This window comes from Coenobita brevimanus, chromosome 65 (genome assembly GCF_032717465.1).
Source record: "Coenobita brevimanus isolate Jiangsu-jjx chromosome 65, ASM3271746v2, whole genome shotgun sequence".
Lineage (NCBI taxonomy): Eukaryota > Metazoa > Arthropoda > Malacostraca > Decapoda > Coenobitidae > Coenobita > Coenobita brevimanus.
The window spans coordinates 37302254-37319838 of NC_137018.1; the positions used below are offsets into that span (position 1 = coordinate 37302254).

The window sequence follows — 17585 nt, forward strand, 5'->3', positions numbered from 1 at the left end:
TTACCCATCCACCAACTTTGGTTCAAATTAGATCAATGTTTTGCCCAGTGACTTAGTCCTTTGGGCTTTCCTTGTGATCTCAAACTTTAACTGACTGTTTTGGAAGTTGAACATCTATCCTTGTTTTGGTAAATTCATTACATAAAGTTTAATACTGTATATATCAAATGAAAACGTTCAAGTTGACCTTGACATTTGACCTATTGTTCTCAGAGAAAAATAGGTCATCTATTTGGGTAATTCTCAACTCATATATCAAGTTTGATCCATACCAGATCAGAACAGTTTTAGCTATTTTGTTCACACACAGACACACGAATCGAATTATACGTTTCACTGGGACCTCAATCTCTGACTCTTTTTTTTTTTTTTTTTTTGGAATTCTTTTGTTTTACCTGACCCTTAACCTATATACCAAGGGCATTTGACTTTTCTGTATGGCCTTGTTCTTTGATAGTTCTCAAAATCAAATCCTACCTGCAACCCTACCACAAAATTTGGTCTAAATCAGATAAAACAGTTCAAATTAACCTTAGGCTTTGATCTTTTGTTCACACAAAAAAAAAGTAGATTTACTCCAAAACTGACTGTTAACGCTTCACCAGGTTTAATTAAAATCAGACAAAATCTGACATTTTGTTAACAAAGCACACCCATGTTGAACTTTGACCTTACCCTGTGACCTTGACTTTTGATTGTTTTCATAGTTAGAGTCATCACGATTTCTAGTTCGTGGTCTAGCCCGCCAGGTGTCCATAGTGTCGTTCTCAGAAAATGGGGACAAGGGCTGGGAAAGAGTAATCAGTTGCGGATTTTTATTTTTCATGTTCCTTAGCTTAAATTATACTTGAAAGTAATTTTCATTATTCATCATATATATAAAGATGCAGTATCAAATATAAATAAAAGCACGTCATCCTTATGTGAATACTGCAAAATTTGTATGGATATTTAACAAATACCAATTTAGGGCCTATTCACACATTCCAGAACAGCTAGTGGTTACTAAAGTGACGTATTATGTACCCAGAAACTATGGTAAGATTGTAAATGGTAATATAAACACATGTCACTGTCTTTGAATATTGGTATATATTGGTCAAGATATGAAATGAGAAATCTTTGGCATCTTTATGCAGATGCCCGTCACGCTGCCAGGTGCACTATTATCATTGTAGGGCTAAGTCACGGATGTAATGTAAACAGTAGGATGGAAGGCCACGGGATTCCATGCAATATGCTCAAGACATTTTACTGACTGGATAGGAAATGGGTTATCATCCCAGTTTGTTAATAATTAAGGATCTGGGAATACCGATAATTTTCCATTAACACAAACAGGCCGTCTTGATTCATCTGCAGTACATTCTTGCCATCAGTTGGCTCAACTTGATCCAGTATATCGGGATGTTCAAGAGTTTCTTACTAATTGTATTAGTTTTCCTTTACTATATCACGATTGAGGCACTGATCTGTGTCTTAAGTGTTGCTTAAGCTGTGCAACAGTCCATTTTTCAAACGAATTTGGCTCAATACTGCACAGGATGAATCATGCAGCCAGTGTCTTATGCACAGAGTAACATGCTGGAATTTACCATTCCCTTCTCTTTAGCCAAAATTAATCTAACCTAACCAAACCTAAACTAACCTTATCTTAGATCAACCTAACCTAAATTAACATAAACCTTAATTCACGAAATGACCGGTTTACAATCTGCCTTTAACATACTGTACATATATCTATCCATCTATCTATTTATCTATCTAAATATATACATACTGTACATATATATATATATATATATATATCCATCCATCCATCCATCCATCCATCCATTATCCAATCCTACATTGCCCCAAGAGGAGCATAGGAGCCTGGGGCTAGGCAGTTGGTCTCGACATTTAAGCTGAGAGTGACCAATGTCACTCATCCCTGAGTGGCATTACATGAGCAATAAACCCCAACCATCCCTTGGATATAAACCTTCACCGGTTCAATCCAACTGGAGCGCAATAATGACCCACTAAACCACCAGGTGCCAAAATTTGGTTATATGGTTACCACCCAGCATAGTACTGTACATGGTTTCCTGGTGTACAGGAAACCATTTGGCTTGTCACTCAGTGTACAGTCACCCACAGGCAGAAGGAAAAGGAAAGAATGAAGGAAAGAAAGACAGAAGGGGGAGTGTAAAGTCACCAGTAGGCAGAAGGACAAGGAAAGAATGAAGGATAGAAAGACAAAAGTGGATGGAAGGAAAGAAGGATGGAAGAGAGGAAAGGGCAGACACCCGAGAGCAGCAGTACATCGAGTGAGTGGATGGTGAGCGCTCCCACCTAACAACATATATGTATACTGTATATATATATATATATATATATATATATATATATATATATGTCGACTTATAATTATCTATAGGTCAGAAAGACATCCAACCTTCTTCCTGAGACATGTATTTCATAAAATGTTTGATAAATGGCACAATACTTGAGATAGCATGCAGATACTGTCAGCATAGCAGACGACACCTGGGGTCGGTCAGCTGGGCTGGCTTTGTTTTTGTTCAAGCCGGGAAACATATTTCGGTATAAGTGTGAGATGCTACATATGGTGTTATTAAGATTAGGAGATGAATGCCATGTAATGGAACGTACTGCAATGAAATACTTGGACAAATTCATTGAATGCTGCTGCTGCTGGATTTAAAGAAAAATGAATGAAGTATGTATGGTACTGATTTTGTGTGTGTGTGTGTGAGGAAGAAGGAACCAAAGGCCATGAGCCTGCAATACCTGTTCCCTCCAAGAGAAAAACAAAATATGAGAGCTAAATTCAAGATTTGATCATTTCGAGATACCTGGACACACTGCAATTGAAAGACTGGAGATCATAGGAAGCAGGAAATACAGACAGAGGGAGACAGTTCCAGAGTTCACCTGTTGCATAAATGAAGGACTGGGAGTAAAGGTTAACTCTTGCATTAGAGAGTTGGACAGAAAAGGGATGAGAGTTTACTGCTAGACGGATGCTACACACCCGTCATAGAGGTAGAGGGATGCAAGCAGACAGTTCAGAGGAGCAATGACCATTGAAGTAGCTATAGAAAAGAGATAAAGATGCAACAGTGCGGCGAAGAGACAGAGGTTGAAGGGAGCCAGTAAGAGGAGGAGAGTCAATGAGACGAAAAGCATTTGATTCCACCCAATTGAGACGAGCTGTATGTGGGGAACCTCTCCATACATGAGAGTTGTACTCCTCACAGGGATGGATAAAACCCGTGTATAGAGTCAACAATTGTGCAGGGGTAAAGAAGGAACAGAGTTGGCTAGACGGATGCTACACACCCGTCGTAGAGGTAGAGGGATGCAAGCAGACAGTTCAGAGGAGCAATGACCATTGAAGTAGCTATAGAAAAGAGATAAAGATGCAACAGTGCGGCGAAGAGACAGAGGTTGAAGGGAGCCAGTAAGAGGAGGAGAGTCAATGAGACGAAAAGCATTTGATTCCACCCAATTGAGACGAGCTGTATGTGGGGAACCTCTCCACACATGAGAGTTGTACTCCTCACGGGGATGGATAAAACCCGTGTATAGAGTCAACAATTGTGCAGGGGTAAAGAAGGAACAGAGTTGGCTTAGCACACCTAATCTCTTTGAAGCATATTTTACAAGAGATGTAGTATGATCTTTCCAAGATAAGTCCTGTGTGAATGAAACCCCAAGCATATTCAAGGATGATGTGGAATTAAGCTGAATATTATTAAACATTAGTGGGTACACCTGTGGAAGATTTTGTCGGGTTGACAGATGTAAGAACTGAGTCTTTGATGCATTAAAAACAACAAGATTATTTTTACCCCAGTCAGAGATACGAGCCAAGTCAGACATTAGGTGTGCCATAGCCTCATCCCTTGTTTGTTGAAGTAACTGCTGGGATGGGCGTTGCGGGAACCGAATGGAAAGGTGAAGGGTGGAGTCATCAGCGTATGAGTGGATAGGGGTAGATGTACAGCTTAGGTCACTGATGAATAAAAGGATGAGTTGGTGATAGGACAGAGCCCTGAGGAACACCACTGTTGATTGATCTAGGAGAAGAACGATGGCCGTCTACAACAGCGGCTATAGAACGACCAGAAAGGAAGATAGAGATGAAGGCACAGATAGAAGGATAGAAAACGTAAGAGGGCAGTTTGGATATTAAAGATTTATGCCAGATTCGATCGATAGCCTTTGAGATGTCAAGTGCAATAGCAAAGCTTAAGCCAGAGTCCTGAAAGGAGGATGACCAGAAGTCTGAAAGGTAGGTGAGATGATCGCCAGTGGAGCGTCCTTGACGGAACCCATACTGACGATCAGAAAGAAGGTTGTGATAGGAAAGATGCTTTAAAATTTTTCTTTTAAGAACTGACTCAAAAACTTTTGAGGTACAGGATGTTAAAGGAGTTGGACAATAGTTAGAGAGTTAGGAATGGTCACCCTTCTTTGAGACTGGCTGAATGAGAACAAACTTCCAGCAAGAAGGAAAGGTACAGGTTGATAGACAAAGGCGAAAGCGTTTACCTATACAGGGTGTAGGCGCAGAAGCACAGTTCTTAAGAACAACAGGAGGAACTCCATCAGGCCCATATGCCTTGTTAGTATTGAGGCCTGTGATGGCAGAAAATACATCAGCTGAAGAAATTTTAATGTCAGCCATGAGGAAGTCAGAGGGGGGAGTGATGGAGGAACAGCACCGGAATCATCTAAGGTGGAATTGGAGGAGAAAGTCTGTGGGAAGAGATCTGCTTTATCAGTAGAAGAAATAGCTACAGAGTCATCAGAGTAGAAAAGAGGAGGGAAGGATGATAAGGTAAAGTTGTTAGAAAGGTTTTTGGCAAGGCGCCAAAAGGAGCAAGAAGAATTCGAGTTGAAGAGTTGAGAGCATGTAGTACGGATGAAATTATTTTTAGCAGAGCAAAGAACAGACTTGGCATGAGTTTGAGCAGAAACGTGTAAAAGGTGTGATTCAGGGTGCCCTCTCCTTGTTGTGGTCAGCATTAGAACAAGCATGATTAAACCAAGGCTTTCTTGCAGTAGTCAAAGGATATAAGAAATGAATGCATGCTTTCAAGCCCGAGAGAATAACCTCCGTAATGCGCAAGGTACACTCAGATGGCCCCCGGCCATGGAAGCGATAATCATTCCATGGAAAATCAAAGAAGTACTGCCTGAGGGCCTCCCAATCCGCAGCTCCAAAGTGCCACAGACGACGTTTCTTTGAAGGGTCCACAGGCCGTACCGGGGCGATAGGACAGGTTAAGGTGATGAGGTTGTGATCAGAGGAGCCCAACGGAGAGAAAAGATTAACAGCATAAGCAGAAGGATTAGTCGTAAGGACGAGATCAAGTATGTTGGAGCTCTCTCCAAGGCAATCTGAGATATGGGTAGGGTGCTGTACAAGTTGCTCAAGGTCATTAAGGATAGAAAAGGTGTAGGCATGTTCACCAGGTGGATCAGTGAAAGGAGAGGAGAGCCAAAGGTGGTGGTGAACATTGAAATCTCCTAGTATGGGGATTTCAGAGAAAGGAGAAATGGATAGAATGTGTTCCATCGTAGAAGTAAGATAGTCGACTAATTTTTTATAATAGAATTAGGGGATAAGTAAACAGTGCAAATATATTAAGTCAGAAAATGACAGGAAAACCGAAGCCAGAGTGTAGAGAATTTAGAAGAATCAAGTTCAGGAACACGAGAGCAAGATAAGTCATTGCCTATATATACTGTACACAACAGCTACCTTTGGCTTTTAAATGAGTATAGAATAGGAGGATACAGAAAAGGGTTTGCTGTCAGTTGCCTCAGACAGCTGAGTCTTAGTTAGGGAAAGAAGGTGAGGCTTAGAGGAGGAGAGGTGGCACTCAACATAGCAAAAGTTAGAGGAAAGGCCGTGAATGTTGCAGAAATGAAGAAGAAGTGAGTCAGATAGTGGTTCCAGGCATCTCTCTGAGTCGTCACTGGGAGAGGGGCTGATATCCCAAGACGAACGCGCTCAACAACGACCATAAAGACAAAGAAGCACTTGCAGATATCACAACGACCACAAGGACAAAGAAGCACTTGCAGATATCGCACAATACTGCATATGTATTACATGTTAAACAGAAAATAAATGAGAAAAATATGTTTGTCAGAAATATGTAAAATATATACATATATATGGATAGTTCAGGTTGTCCATATTTTCAATTTTCTGGCCGGAAGCTACACTATAGACACCTGGCGGGCTAGGCCATGAACTAGAATTCGTGATGACTCCAATTAAACACTATCCTCTTGCCATCCTCGAGCCTCGCCCGGGACTGCTGTGCCTGGAGTGGTAGCGTGTTCATGTAACCTAGCAGGGCTATATGATCCAATACAGGATCTAGCTCAGGGGAACGCTATTTCTCCCCTTGCCATACCTGCAGTCTTTTTCCCTAGCTTTAATCAAAATTAGCAGAAGATTGTGTATGTTGATTTTACAAAGCCAGACTTTGATGTAGGGTTGTGACCTTGACCTTCCAGATATTGTTAAAAAAAACAGTAAATTTACTCATTGGCTGTCCCTCAACCATTCCACCAAAACACACACACACACACACACACACACACACACACACACACACACAGTCAGAACATAGTACTATACTGACTTTGGCTGTGTGAGTATAGGTGGAAAAGAAGAAGTGGGTGGGAAGATGACAGAATGAAGTTTTGCTGTTTATAAATAGAAAAACATTTTGGATTTGACTTTATATCATTAGATTTGATCATATTTATTGCCAGTCTGATCTCTTCAGCAATAAATTGAGATTTTAAAATAATACCCTTAGAACAAGAGATTGTGATTTAAAATAACCTCCACAGGAAGACAGCAAGATTTTAACATTCAATTTGTGTACGATTGCCCAAACAAGTGATGTCTCACTTTCTTTAAGTTTGACAGACAGACTCCCTGGGTCTGGCAACGTTCACTTGATCGGGGGTTACGAGACGGAAACAGTCTTTGCCTGCTGTGCAAACATTAGTCGTGGTGTAAAAAAAAAAAAAACTAATCTTGTGAAAATATTAGTTAAGTTTAGTGTTTATGTTTTTTTTAGGTCAATAACAATAATTAGATATAAAGCGAAAGCTGACAGGTTTTCACTCGTCATCATGACCACTGAGCTTTATAGTATGGAGAGGCTTTCTCATGGGTAGCACCGCGTAGTTTGTGTAACCGCTGCCAGGGGCCCAGGGTGGTGCTGATGTTGTTTATGCACTACACCACACCTATGCCTTTTGCAATCAGCCCATGAATTTGGAAAATATAGTGCCATGGCCAACTGTTTAGCTTATGTAAGCAACAGCGAAACAGAAACAGCAGCCTAAGAACAGTGATCCAATTGCATTTCCATGGTGGAGGCAACGAGTGCAGGTGTTTCAATGTGGCGGCCAAAGTTACACGCTCGCTGTGAGATAGCCTCTCCATATTACAGAGCTCAGTGGTCACAACTCATGCCAGCAGGGTTACTAATGTAGCAATTTTCCCACTAAATTTAGAGGTTTTAAAAGCAATGTAGCTGGTAAAAATTTAAATATTATCTGTATATATGGCATTCTTTTAAAGCCCTGTCTGGCATTTTTTTCCTTAACCTCTTCTTTACTGATTCCTCCCCCGAATGTAAACACTACGTTTACCCCCCATACCGACCTGATAGCTCCCCCTCCCGTATTGTGAGAGTTAGTGTATATTCTTTTGCACGTCGAAACTATTCACTCTTTGTGATTTGTTTGTATACTGATGATCACATAAACCCCGCATGATGTTGGTAATAAAAAAAGATTATAAAATAAATCATTACGGTACATAAGTTTACATATCTTATGCTGAAGTAGTTACCCAGGTAACTACTGTACAAACTGGCTTGAAAATAATGTCCTGCATAGATGGATGGCTTATTTATTTACCTTGTAAGCTGAGCATGAAGTGTGTGAACACACGTGATGGTGATGGCTACCTTGACCCACTTGTTGCTGAGAGTGCAGCGTCACTAAGCTCGCTACTCATTTCCTCCTCCTCCTCACTCACATCAACCTCGCTATCATTTTCAGGATCACAGTCATCTACTGACACATCAGACACTGCTGCATCATCATCTGATACATCTAAATAAGTATCCTCACGAGGAAAAAACTCATCACTATCGGAATCTGCCAGAGACGCATGAGAGAAAAATATCCTGTACACCCTCTCTCGTGGTTAAGTGCGTGGTAACTGATTGTCTCTCAAGCAGGCCAAGGGGTGTAAATTTTGCCGTATGTCAGCAGAAAATGTAGTACAATATCTGTAGTAGAAATTATAAATAAAATAATGATTGGTCTAAAAGAGGTTACATCACAGATGAGTGAGCAAGCCATTGGTGCTACTGCAACTCAGTCATGACGTATCTTATGATGTCAGAATTCGTCAGAACTTCGTCACAGTCTTTGTTGTCAAAACACAGAGCTGTTGCTAACATGAGGTCCTCAGAAACAGCCTTACCGGGCTACCCTGAGGCCTATAAGCTGCCATTCACTAGAGGGTGTACCAGCATACCACGGTAGCGGTTCCGGTGTCTCACGGGTGTTTATAGGCGATGTACGGGAGTACAGTACATCAAAACACATTTTCGGTAAAGAAGGGGTTAATATACCACAGTCTGGCAGATTTTCACCTTTTTTTTTTTTAGACCAACCTAGCAGATTTCTATGATTTTTTCCTTTGGCAACACTGCATGCCAGGCTTTATGTAAGTCAGTCATTATCATGGTGTGGACATGGGTGGATGTGTTCATCTTTGTCACCTGTGGTGCAGCCAGGGTGGGGGCCACTGGGGCCCAGGGCCCACTCGAAATTTCCACGTGTGTTGGAGAATAGACTTGTTTAGTCCAGAGTGTAATACTCGGTATGTCACATATTTGGAGAACAGAAAAAGTATTAAATTCTGAGTGAAAAGTCTTGTACACACATATACTTTTTAAGACTTACTTTACTTGGGGGAGGCGGTGGCTGAATCGGTAGAGAGGCGGCCTGCAGTCCTGATGGACCCAGGTTCGAATCCCGGCTGGGGCAGGGAACAGTTTAAGGATTTTAATTTCATTAAAAGCAGACTTTCCTGATCTACCAGATGACCCGCCGACATGTCGTAAAAATACCCCCGCTAATACCAATACACCAGTCCTGTATGAGACAGCCCTAGCATGTATTCAATATGGACGGTCGGTGTTAGCGCCGAAGTGGTGATATGTGGAGGTGTAGGAGGACTACTGGGCCTTGGGATAGGCTACTGCCCCCGAGATATAGGCCCTGAAGCCTTTGCCCAGAGTCGGACACATAAAAAAAAAAAAAAGGTGCACGACAGATATTCGAATCTGTGCACGGGGAGCTGTTGGTGCATGGTTGGGTCAGGAGAGGAGGCAGGAAAGGAAGCAAGAAACATGTGCTACTCTGCGAAATTTTCCTTTTTTTTTTTAACGTACCTTATGACACATTATCTTCAAAACAGGAAACTCCACTACTAATAGGTTTATGTAATTAACTAGTTAGGAGTACCTGTGGGCATGTAGGCCTACATGTGGCAGAACTGGCAAGAAAAATAAACTATCGTGGCAACATTTACCAGCCATCAGCTGAGTGTCACTCGCTCATCACCCGCGTGCACCATCTGTCATCAGTCAACTCTCATCAGATTGTGTTGCACCAGTAACCAGTCCATACAACTTGCTAATTACGCTACTTGCACGCTGTACTTTGACGAGAAGTGAAAAGACGTTTTCTGTGGGTTTCCCTGGATCACTTTATTATGAATCGGAAGCAACCGCAGCAGTCAAGTACAGGTCTCCCTCATTTTACGAATGGTATGCGTTCCTAGAAAGGCAATCGTAAACCAAAATATCGTAAAGCAAAATTAAGGTTTAATGGGAAAAATAGGCATGCATTCCTGGACTCATGTATAAGAAACCCAAGACCCATACAAGTGATCTAATATGCAATAATAATGATGATGTTTTATGTATTGTAGTGCATCTGAATCACATATGTATGTACATTTGCAAAAATAAAGACATGAAATAGCAAAAACAACATGAAATACAGCTGTACTGTACTGTAATGTACTGTTATGTACCCTCCTACTGTACTGTAGCTCCGTCCAACCTTAGTCGGTCCCCCCCGAGGCTGGAGGACGTAATGCTTTAATGTCTCCTCTGATGCTAGGAGACATCCTGGGCCAAAGCCCATCACTCGTCAACACAAGAGGTGGAGAGGGAGGAAGCAGGGGTGGTGGAGGTTTGGGTGGCAGGGGTGGATGAATCAGGAGAATGAGAGGTGGTGGAGGTGGAGGTGGAGGTTTGGGCAGGTATGCCATGCAACTCTCAGCTGATCTGCCTGTGAGCACGGGATTTCCATATGTCCAATCGTAAATGCGAGGGAGCTCAATTGTAAAATGAACACTTGGTACTATAGAATAAGGATCATAAATGCGAAATATCGTAAAACGATACAGCGTAAAACGAGGGAGACCTGTATATTGGACTTCGTAGGTTCAAGTTTTAAAAGGTTAGTTTATGTTTAGCAAATGCATTACATTGTCGAGGATATTATTACTGCCCGTAATAATGACAATTGATAATGTCATACCATGAGCTCTACATAAGTGTAGGTACACACACAAACTGGAAGCCAATGATTGCTTAAGATTTTCCTTGTGATATATTTCAGGCTTTAGCTGCCTGTGCCCTGTGTGGCAACCGTCACTGAAGTAAACTAATCATCACTGAACTAAGTGAAGTATTTAACAGACGATGGATTTTCATAGACATTAGTGCTAAGTGTGATGAGTTGGGATAGTGTGAGACATGGGGTGAGTTGGAACAGTTGACACTGTAATGCCAAATGCCAAGACATTTCCAATTTATGGTGCCCATTCAATAGCCCTGCCCCAACTTTACAAATGTTGTTAATACTAGTTCTCTATAGAACCGCGAATAATGCATGAAAAATGTGCAAATATGAAAGGGTAGCATTTTAACCTTTGTAGAATTAAATTTTTGAAAATAAACATATTTTGCCAATTTTCCTCTCCCACAGTCAGCTTCAGAGTTAAATGTCTATTTTTGGTGGGTGAAATCTTCAGTTGTTATAAGTTTTTGTGATTTATCTAGAAAATGCATTTTTACAGCAGAGCAGTGCTAAAGGATTAATAGACAATTGTCCTGACTCGCCCACCTTTTTTTTTTTTTTTTTTTTTTTTTTTTTTTTTTTTAAGGGTGAGTTGGGACAACAATTTCTTTTGTGATTTTTGCAAGGAAAAGTCTACTTCTCATGCATTATATAATACTATATTATATACTACTATATTCTCCCTACGTGTCAAGTGGGGTTGGTGGAGGATTAGTGCCCCTCCCTGTAAAACAATTAACTCTAAGCCCTTGGTCACCCTGTTTGGGATACACGGTGTCTGGCAATGAATGAATGATGAATATTTTATAGTCTACTATATTTATGGTTGGTTTTGGGTATCAACAAGTAGATTTCTCATTTTCAGGTTGCATGCATGCCCTAAAGAGAGAAAATACTGTGATGTGGATTATGGCAAAAAAGCATATATTGGCATAGTGTTAAAAGTAGGGAAAAAAGTTGTACAATGAAATTTTTGGAAAAGAGAGGAACTGAGAAATACAACTGGGCAGTTTGTGATGATATACTGTATACCGATGATTTTCAGCAGTATATCATTGGTGGACCTGTCTTATTAGCGCAGGAACTGTACCTTTTACGATGCAAGAGGTGGACAAAGCCTTTCATGATTATAAAAAACATATTTCTCAGTGAAATTTTTCAGCATGAATAGCTACAGGCAACTTAGTGGAACTCTTAACTACGGAATATGTATAGTGCAGTGCGTCCTTATGTGCGAGGTGTGGGGTGGGTGGGCTAGGTTTATGATGGAAGAGTTGTGAGGTAGGATGGGATTGGAGCGCATTGGTGCTGTGATGAGGAGGAGTAGATTGAGATGGTTTGGGCATGTGGAGAGGATGGGGATGATAATGGTGCAGAAATGATAATTGCTAATGTTAGGGGTAGGTTTGCAAGAGTTTGACCAAAAAGGACCTGGAACAAGGTCACTGAGTGTGACCTCAGGGATAAGGGACTGAATAGGGAAGCTGCCAGAGATCAAGCAGCATGGAGAGCCACTGACGGATCAAGCATGTTGGACCCTTTAAAAACTAAACAAAAACTAAACGAACTTCAGATTGATTAATTGGATAAATGTAAGTTTCTTTTTATGTTTTTTGAGCAGTAATGCTCATTTAATTTTGATATTGCATTTTATATAAGGTAATAGAAATAAATACTGTATAACTTTTGTGCTACATTATATATCAGCTAATATATTGAAATTAGTGTCTCTTTACTCTAAATGAAATACAGTATTAAGTTAAAAAGTGGTATGTCCCAGCTCAGCCAAGTATGTCCCAAAACTGTCCCAACTCACCCCATCATGGCAATCATCCCCCCCCCCCCCCCCCAATTATATTTCTGGCTTCACCCCCCTTTTTATATAATCCTTTTCGTCTTTAGTTCTCGCCATTTTCACACACTTGCTTTTGACTCATCCTCTCCCTCTTTAGTTCTTTCATGAAACTGCCCTACATATTTTATTACATGTTGAATTTTCATCATGTAAATAAAATGACCAACTTTTCCCCAATAACTGCACTGATTTCACAAACTTACCTGAATATCGGCAGATTGATTTGTTTCTTGATGGCAGCACTGGTGGTTAAGGGTTGTCCTTGGGTACCTGCAATAATTTGTCTCTCTTGGTCTTTTGTTGTGCCACGAGGGTCTTCATTTGGCAAATTTTCTGTGTTGTACCTCTCTTGGTATTGCTGATCTGTCCGTTAACTGTCCTCTACTTGATGCTAAGCTGCCGGGATATCGATATTTGCCAAATAAAGAGCAATAATCTGTTTGCACTGATAGGCTGTAGTATCATGTTGATCCATCTTGTGTACAGTGCTCACGGGTTTTCCTGTGTAAATATCATTCCACATAGAGTGGTAAATGTGGAATATAATATTATCTTTAGATGTTTATTTTTTTTTTTTTTATTTGATGGCACTCGTGATTTTGCCATTACTACTATCTGTGGATTTTATTTAATGGGACATTTTTCCTTCAGTATTGTTGAGTTAGGATGTAAAATAAGTAGTACGTGTTGCCCCACATTTTAACCCTGAAACTGTTGAGTGATAGGCCGTGCATTTCACATTCTTTCATATGGATAAGCCTCAAATTTAGTATACTGTGGTTTCATCTCACGTAATGCGAGATATAAGCAGTAAAAACACTTATATAGTGCTCTTTGGAGGTAACCTAATTACTGCTCTTTCTGGTGTGGAATATAGGAAATACAACTAGGCCTTGGCAGTTGCCAGATACAGTACCACTTTCTGAGCAAAAGGTACTGGGAATTGGGTCATCACTTCTTTGGGCTTTTGTACATTGAATACATGTAATTATAATAGCTGTCAGAGTATTAGATAAAATGATAGTGTACTTGGGAGTAGTATAGTTGAAATATGTGTAATGTATGCAGTACAGTTTTATTTTTTATTTTTTTATTTTTTTATTTTTGTAACTAAATCATGGACAGCAAAACCCTCTTTAGTGTCTCAGGCTTATGATGCTTATGTCTAACAGTATTTTTTTTTTTTTTTTTTTTAATACTGGTATATCAATGTTTGTGCTGATTATAGTGCTGGGAATTTATAATTAGCATTTTCATACTGTTTTGACAACACTTGCAGTTGATCACAGCTGTTCTTGAGCCAGGCTTTTACAGTGATCCCTTGGTTATAGCAGTCTTTGTTATCATGTGAGATGAAAATCTACACTCCTGCCATTATGGTGCATTTTTCAGCTCAGCCATCAATATTGCATACCCGGGCTGATTTCTGGAAAATGTTGCTGCAGTATCTGTGGTTTCTGATGGCATAAGGGATTCAGTGTTGAGTCTGTACTGGAGGAGTTAGTCCCAGATGCTGGAGATCACTAACTCTCTACCTTCCAAGCCTCAGAACTCCTTACCTCAAGCCCATCCCAGGTCTCTCTGTGGTACATGTTTCTTGTTGTGGCCTTATTATTAACTTCTGTTTACCAGACCCTGCCTATGTGTGTTTCGGAAACTTAACAGTATGTATGTTTGCAGTGGATCTAGATTGTGCTAAAATGGAAAATTTGGACTTGCACCTAGGGTGCCTGGTACCAGTTAGGATAAATCCCATAGTTTCTGTGGTTTTGTTATCTCAACAATTACATTATCATGCATCATGTTCAGTACCAGTTCTGTGCGATAACTAAGGGATCAATGTACTGTCATCATTCAGCCATCACACCACCATATGACATTGCATGGTACTATAATAGTATCAGCCAAGTCATCATTGTCGCCTGACAAAACTGATTATATGTAGTGTATGGAATAGTGGTCTGAGGATTCATTACACTTATGTTTCAGTGAGGAAAAAGGTGAATTTAAATTACTGTTACATTTTTGTTACATGTTTATAAAATTTTAACAAATTAATGATCTGTGTTTTCCACCCCCAGATTCCATTTTTAGCATATTTCAAGCTTCGTCCTGCAGAGCACACTGGTCTGGCTCCCTACACTTCTCCACGAAAGAAAACTCCTACAAGCCCTCCCAGGCGGCTGTCAGGACCCCTGTACCCACGCTATGAGTCTGTGCCCCTCTCATCACCCCTTGGAAAGTGAGTGTGATTGTGAAGGTCACAACATTGCTGGATCAAAGATAAAGTGTTGTTACTGTAGTGACATTAGAGAGTGGTCATATACTTCAGTATATTGATGTTAGCTAAAGGTGAAGTATCTCAGAAAGTGATAGTAAAACAAGAGGTGCAGGAACAGCTGTTGATACTGTATAAATCATGTGTCTTTGGATCCAGATAGTCATTACAATATTGCACAAATGTGTGTGTGTGAAATGTATTGTTTCACACATACTAATTTTAATCAGTAACGCTCACCTCTCGACATTTTGTGTGATCGTTGAGGTAATATTGTCTGTTACATGTGTGAGATATGCAGTGCTTTAAGTTAGTGAAACTTGGACAGTTAAGTAGGAGGATGCTTCAGTCTGCAAACATGAGGATAGTCAGATAGGTGTGCAGTGTTTCCTTGTGTAACATGTGTGGCAATTGACAGAATTTTAGATGAGCATCTGAGAGCTCAGCTTAGAACTGAATGCATTGGGTATACAATGGATAAAGGAGATGGTTCAAACTTGTGGGGAAAATGAAAGATGAAGTTGGGTGAAGAGGTCTTAAAATTGTGAATGCGAAGGGAAGAGCACCAAAAGGTAGACCTAAGAAGACTTGGGATGTGGTCCCACAAATTGACTTCTGAGTAAGTACAGAATCCACAAAAGATACTGACCACACAAGGCATAATGTAAATAGAAGTCACACTTCAGGGAATATGTTAATGATACAGACAAAACAATGTAGCACAACTGCATCCTAATACTTGGTTATGTTGGCCTTGGCCTCAGTTATAATTGGGAGGCATTTGGGCATGCTAGCTTCTAAAGTATGGAATTACAAGTATTCTGCATTCATCTGTTTAACTCATATCCGTTTTCGTTTTCGTTTTTAAAGGCTCCAATGTGCTTGCATGTGTCAGCCTTGGTTGACACATGCAAGCATGGTTGGCGGCTCTCTATGCTGCACGATCCATTGCAGCCTCCCTGTTCAGTCCCTTAACCCTGAGGTCACACTTAATGACCTCGTCCCATGTCTTTCTCGGTCTACCACTCATAACCCCACCCCCAATATTAACACTTCTCACCTTCTTCACCCAATTATCATCCCCCATCCTCTCCACATGTCCAAACCATCTGAATCTACCTCTCCTCATCACAACACCAATACACTCCAGTCCCATCCTACCTCTCAACTCTTCCATCGTAAACCCAGCCCCTCCAGGCCTTGGACGCAGGGATGCACTGCACATCCACCCAATCATTGTCATTTCTGTACGTCTGAGCCGGCGAATATCTTTCTCCTTCACTGGCCAGGTCTCACCACCATACAGCATTACACTCCTAACACATGCTGCATACAAAGACCCCTTAGCACGTAGGGAGAGTCCTCTCAATGTCAGGAGAGGCAAGAGCTCCCTGAACTTCTTCCAACCACTTCTCACCCTAGCCACAGAGCTAGCTCCAGCCCCACCTCCAGCACACAACATGTCTCCCAAATAACAAAACTCTTCCACACACTCAAGAGATTCACCAGCAAGTTCAATCCTTTCACGTCTGACAATCTCCACCTGCTCACCCTGACACGCCATATGCATAAAATCAGCATTATCTCACAGTCTACCTCTGATACCACTACATCTCTTATGCACCCATTTATCACACACACCGCACAAGATGGAATTACTTCCCACGCCCCTGTGGCAAACTGCACATGGCCACTCTCCCTCGTCTTTGACAGTACCGCCACCAACCCTAGATATCATCACTTTAGTTTTATCTGCATTTACCCTTAAACCCTCTTGCCTCATACCATCTCTCCACTTCCTAAACCTTTCCTCCGCCTCCCTTTCGTTCTCTGCAATCAACACCAAATCATCAGCATACAACAACTCCCACGGGAGTCTGTTTCTAAAGTCACGTGAAAGGGCTTCAAGTACCATGATAAACAACATGGGACTCAAGACTGACCCCTGATGCACACCAACATTCACGGAAAACTCATCACTCAAATCTCCATTCACTCTTACCTGGGTGTGAGCACCCACATACATAGCCATAACCACCCTAACCAGCCACTCCTCCAAGCCAAGGTTTCTCATTGCCCACTTCACCACCTCTCTAGGGATTCTGTCAAAGGCCTTTTCCAAATCAACAAAAACAAAAAGAAGATCCCTTCTCCTACCAATATATTTTTCCTGAAGCTGTCGAACAATGAATATAGCATCAGTGGTCCCCCTACCTGGCATAAACCCAAACTGCATCTCATCAATATTCACTCTTTCTCTAATCATGCCTTCAAAAACTCTCTCCATTACCTTCATTATCTGATCTAGAAGCTTTATACATAACTCTATAATTTCCTCTTTCCAGGGCATCACCCTTCCCTTTATACACATTTACAATTACACTCTTCAGCCAATCATCTGGGACAACACACACATAAATAATCCTATTTATCAGGTCAGTGACTAAACTCACCCCTATATCGCCTGAGGCCTTCAGCATTTTGGCAGTCAACCCAGACACACCTGCTGCCTTCCCCACCCTCATCCTGCCTATTGCCTCACTCACAGTAGCAGTATCAATCAAAGGCCAAGGGCCAGACACTGGATCTGCTGGCTCCAAACCTTCCCTGTCCCAGCCTGGGAAAAGGAAATGAGTTTGCAAGTTACACTGAGGAAAGCTGACGACAGCGGCCAGTAAGGAGATGATGCAGTTAATTGTCAGCAAACCACCCGGGAACAAAGCCCTGGTG

General features: G+C 41.1%; 1 protein-coding gene across 1 annotated transcript in view; it reads left to right on the forward strand.

Annotated features, from left to right (window-relative positions):
• ova (ovaries absent) overlaps positions 1-17585 on the forward strand; it is a 425539-nt gene that overhangs the window by 317631 nt on the left and 90323 nt on the right. The window contains exon 7 of the mRNA XM_080276474.1: positions 14659-14819. Within this exon, the coding sequence (XP_080132600.1) occupies positions 14659-14819 (161 nt within the window). The remainder of the gene's footprint in view (positions 1-14658; positions 14820-17585) is intronic.